The sequence below is a fragment of the Vigna unguiculata genome, chromosome 6 (genome assembly GCF_004118075.2).
Source record: "Vigna unguiculata cultivar IT97K-499-35 chromosome 6, ASM411807v1, whole genome shotgun sequence".
Lineage (NCBI taxonomy): Eukaryota > Viridiplantae > Streptophyta > Magnoliopsida > Fabales > Fabaceae > Vigna > Vigna unguiculata.
In genome coordinates this window covers 10,360,354-10,365,774 of record NC_040284.1, presented here as the reverse complement: position 1 = coordinate 10,365,774, position 5,421 = coordinate 10,360,354, and the positions used below count along the sequence as shown (strand labels likewise).

At 32.8% G+C, this 5,421-nt stretch overlaps 2 protein-coding genes across 2 annotated transcripts; both read left to right on the top strand.

The window, feature by feature from the left end:
• Positions 1-1,839: 1,839 nt before the first annotated feature.
• Positions 1,840-2,797, top strand: LOC114189108 (E3 ubiquitin-protein ligase RING1-like). The gene has a single exon (XM_028077815.1). The coding sequence runs from the start codon at positions 1,888-1,890 to the stop codon at positions 2,584-2,586; it is 699 nt and encodes a 232-aa protein (XP_027933616.1). The 5' UTR covers positions 1,840-1,887; the 3' UTR covers positions 2,587-2,797.
• A 1,495-nt stretch (positions 2,798-4,292) lies between these two features.
• LOC114188390 (RING-H2 finger protein ATL47-like) lies at positions 4,293-5,072 on the top strand. Its single transcript, XM_028076977.1, has one exon. The coding sequence runs from the start codon at positions 4,293-4,295 to the stop codon at positions 5,070-5,072; it is 780 nt and encodes a 259-aa protein (XP_027932778.1).
• Positions 5,073-5,421: the final 349 nt, after the last annotated feature.

The following is a 5,421-nucleotide window of genomic DNA, read 5'->3' as shown; positions in this document are numbered from 1 at the left end:
AGAATTGAATTATGTTTTAAAACTCTTCTAGATTGCTATTAGAACACAAATAATGTTCTTAGAAAAATTTAAGACATATGGAGTATTAAAGCTTGAGCGTTAAAACTAGTAATGTGTCGATAGTTTTTCTAATCTTCCTCCACTGTAAGAAGTTTCTTTATACAGAGACTCAAAGAAACTAGTCGTTGCAAAAACTTTCTATCCAATATTGGAGTCTCAAGAACTTCTTCATTTTCACCTTGCATTTGTCCATATATGCATTACATGATACATTAAATGCTTTATATCTTCTTAAGCAACATAACTTATCAAGTTTACGTTAGAAAGTCTTCACCTGAACTAGAGTAAAGTAGAAAATCATATCCGGTGTGTGAGGATAGTTGTTGATGCATAATAAGTTTAGCTCGTCTTTCAAGAGCTTCATTATGTATATATAAGTTTTAAGATGTCTTCTTGTTAGAATAAATACAAAAAATATTCTTTGAAACACAAAAATAAGCATATAATAATTCATGAAAAAGCTTGTTAGTTTAAGACTATGTGTGTTATTGTCTACTGCTTTTTCATCTTACAAATTGAGAATTTCATGATTTGTTCTATGTTGTAAAACAACACTTCATCAAAATTTAAAGTGTGTTGGACTTATATCCCTAAAATATTGCACATAACATCAAACACATTCTTACCATACCTCATACGCATGCATTCTTTCATACCATAAATTAGACACATGCATCCGTAGACACATGTATTTTTTTATAAATGCAAGAGATGGTTTAAAACATTACAAGAAAACTTCTAAAGAGTCATTAGTAATGATTATTAACTATAATAACCAATTTAGATACTAAATTTACAAAACTAAAAATTATTAGTTACTAAAATAGTCACTATTATCAATAAAAAATTATAATTGGTTACTAAATTGGTCTTTAAAATCAACTATCATGATTTTGACTATCAAATAAAATTGGTCATTAAAAATTAACTATCTAGGTTTTGACTATCAAAATGACTTGGTTTGTAAACTGATCTCTAATCTATTAATGATTAATTCAGTGACCAATTATAATTTTTTATTTATATTAGTAATTATTTTAGCATTCAATAATTTTTAATTTTGTAAATTAGTACATAAATTAATAACTAATTATTTTTTGTTTCTAAAATTAGTTTATAATGGAAGATTTTCTTGTATTGAAATATTTTGTTGTGGAACATAATCTTTTAAAGACAATTTAAACGAAAACTGATTATTGAGTTGCATTTTATGCCCTAATCCCTAATGTCTTTTTTCATCCTTAGAACAAAAGGATTGTAGATTTGGTCCCAACAAAAGTAATAAACAGATACAGTAATAAACAGAAAGAAAAAGAAAAGACCCAACAAAAGTGTCTGATGATGAGGAGCGTTTGGCAGCATATGATGACGAGGAACGTCTATTAGCATTTGATGAAACGTATTAGGAGTAGGGCATCTTATTGTGACATCTGAGCAACTGAGTCATGGAATACTTATTATTTTTATTATAATATTATTTAATAAATTTGAAATATTATAGAAAATCTTATTTTAATAATATTACACCATTTAACTTAAAAAATTAATCGTAACATTATTAAAATTGTATTTCTTTATACAATTTTAATTTATTACAATAATATAAGTTATAATTACTATTGTTATAAAATAATAAATAATAAATACTTAATAAAAAGATAAAGAGTAAACAAAATTCTTAGTAAATATGGTAATAATTGGCTTTTACCTTAATACATGAATCCTTGTGTATATCAATCAATCTCTTATATAAAGAATAGTTTCTTCTGAAAAGTTTTCATGATATTATTCTTTTCTGTTTTATTTTCCCTTACACATTGAGAAAAAATGCAGTCACAGTCACGACGTACCCACTATGCTTTGACGAGGCTGAATAATCAACACACCACAGTTGCTCCTGGTGATACTTTCATCCTACACATCCAGGTTTTATATTTTCCAATCCGACCAGGATGCTTAGAGCATCATTTTTCACCAAGACCAATATCCTCTCTGGATTTCTTCCAACATGGTCAAAACCTCTTATGCTCAACCTTGTCACATTCACGCTTTGTCATTGATTCTCTTGAAGATGTATGTGAAAGGATTGTTTATAGTGTTAGAGAAATGTTTCAAGTTGGTAGCATTTCTGATTTTCTTTCTTTGGAATTTCAAAACCGTGTCATCCCTTTATCGCTGTCAGTGTTAATATTGGATGATGGAGTGCATGCAGCTACTGAAGAGTCCAGGCAGAGTTTCCAGAGTTCTAGAAGAAATCATTGGCAGCCTTCTAGAAGGAATCAGAGACAACCTTCTAGAGGGAATCATATGTCCAAGGAAGCTATAATAAGTACCTTCCTGAAGAAATGTACTGTTATGGTAGGAAGTGAAGATTGTTGTATCTGTTTAGAAGAGTTGAATATCAATGCTGAGTGCTACACCATGCCATGTCAACATGTCTTTCACCTACCATGTATTCTCACATGGCTCAAAACCAGTAATGTCTGTCCCTTGTGTCGCTACTCTTTACCATCAAGCGGAAACTAGCAAGAATATTACAGTCATATGATAAAAAAATTTTAATAAGTTCTGTTAAGTTCATGTCATGTTGCTTCAGCTGTTCAAACTTTTAAGTAAGTTGTGTTAAATTTCAATGTAATGTTACTTCAGTGGTTTTTTCTCTTTAGCTCAATGTGTATGTTCTTAAGGTTACCCAAGACAATCCTTGTTTTATTCACTTTAGTGTCCAAGATTTACAACAAAACTTACTAAGGTACTATTTATTATTTCTGTGCAGAAATTCTGACACGTAATTCTTACTTTTGTTATACGCTGCAAGACATTATTTGATACATTGTAACCGAATACACATAAAATATAGGTTTAGTATTATTAGTCTGAAACATAAACGTTGTATAGGCGGCATTGGGAGAAAGAGCGGTGAAAAGAATCGTGTTGAATGTTGTGTAGGAGGCATTGGGAGAAAGGTTGTAGAGGAGGCATTGGGAGAAAGAGCGGTGAAAAGAATCGTGTTGATGATTTTCTGGAGGAATTCAAGTATTGAGAGGAGTGACCAATGAGTTGTGTGCAACATGAAGGGGTAGATGGAGGGGTAACTGACACATTGTAGGGTGACCATAAATTACCATGGCTGAAGAAGGAAAACAGGTGGACATCAGACAATAAAGGTGGTTTCATCATAACGAGGTGGTTTCATTATAACGAGGTGTGCAGTAGGGTTACATGCAGGAAGGCGCGTGTGCGGTGGAGTTGCATGCATGCAGCCGCGTGTAAGATTCGTGCAGTGATACTGTTTTTTCCTCTGATTTCATCCAACACTACTTTTTTCATCTTGGTTGTATTTGTTGGCGTGACGCTTGATTTGGTAGAACTTTTGTCAAGTTGTTAAAACTTTTCTTGAATTTGATTTCGGTTCTCAAATCCATATATTCTCAAGTTCCTGCAAATATAATCCTGGTTTTGAATTAGATGTTGCGCTACATATTTGATGAAAGCTATTCTCGTGGCAACATAGATGAAAGCTGTTTTAGTGGAGAAAATGATGAGAGGTTTTGTGTTTTTTGTCATGATGGATTAGATTCATCGCTTTTATTATTAAAACATGATTTGAAATAATATGTTAAACATTTTCGGCGTAAAACATAGTTTGACTGACGAATTAAATTAAACACAAATTTTACATTTAAAGACTACAAACATATTAAATCAATAACATTTCTGATACAGTCATATCCACATCCCTTCTATACATTTACACCCTTTTATACATCTACATTACAGAGTGGTGGATCAAGCTGACGATCACCTTTAGCCGGAAGGGACTCTAGAGATGCAGCCAGAAGTAGTAGACCATTTTATTTCTTTGGATGTCAAATCTTCACAAAAGGATTCTAAATAAAGTTGATTTAGAAAAGTTAAAAGTTTGAAACACTAATTCACAGAGTTGTTTCATTTGAATTATTAGTATTTCTTTCACATTTGACATAGACTAATTTAATTTTCTATTAAATTAAAATTAAAATGACTAAAAAATATTTAACCTTGTTTTCAATATCACTTACAGGAGGACAAAAAATTGCACATGGACCATTTAGTAAAAAGAAACTATTAAAGATGCTGCTGCATTAATTACTTTTGTATATGTCAATCAATATAAGAATAGTTCCTTCTGAAGAGTTCCGAGAATACTATTCTTTGTTTTACTTTCCATAACATATTCTGAAGAAAAAAAAATGTCGACAGTGCATCATTACTACAGTGTGATGAGGGTGAATGATGAACACACCACGGTTCTGCCTGGTGATTATTTCAACTTTGATGTCAAAGTTAGATTCCACTCAGCCAATACATTCCCAGCAGGGTTACAGCATCATCTTTCTCCGGCGGCAATACCCGCTCAAGATTTCTTCCAACAGGGTCCAACCTTCTTACACACCATGTTCTCACTTTCACCTTTCTCCCTTTTTGGATGTACGGAGCAAATAATAGAAGGGGTTCTTTCCGATGTTCAAGGCTTGTTTCGAGTTGAAAACCTTTCTTCTTTTATTTCTCTGGAACCTCAGGAATCTCAAAACCGAATCATCCCTTTAACTATCACGGTTATAATATTGAAATTTGAAGATCGTGCAATTATTGAAGAGGGCAGACAGAGGTATATAAGGAGCCAGAGGGTGAGTTCAAGAAGGAGTGAAAGGCTCGCTACAAGAAGGAGCGAGAGGCTGAGAGCGAGTCAGAGGCAAAGTTCTAGGCAGAATCAGAGGCAGAGTTCTGAAGTGGAATATGATTCCGATGATGAAGTCATGATAAATTCATTTTTGAAGAAGTGTACTGTCATCAGAGGACGTGAAGATTGCTGTATCTGCTTGGAAGAGTTGAGTGTCAATCCTGAGTGCTACACGTTGCCATGCCAACATGCCTTTCATCTTCCATGTATCCTCACATGGCTCAAAAACAGTCAAGCGTGTCCCTTGTGTCGCCACTCTTTGCGGACAGCTGAGACAGCTGAGAACTAGGTCAAGAATGCTTCTTATATGATTGAAAATTTATATTCAGTTCTTTTAAATTCATGTAATGTTTCATCACTTGTTTTTTATTTCTTGCACCGCAGTACATCTCGTTTATTCAATTAAGTTGTGTTACATTTGTTTGATGATTCGAGTTTCGCATGAAATTTGTTTGTTTACTTATTACCAAAAACATAAAACACATAATAAGATGTTCCATTAATCTATGTTAAGCAATGAGATGTTCCATGCTAAGAAGATTTGTGTAGAAAACATATAAAGAGAGATATAGAGAGAGGGTTATTGTGTGAGATGGGGTGAAGAGATGGTGTTTGAGTGGGATTCAAAGTGGCCAATG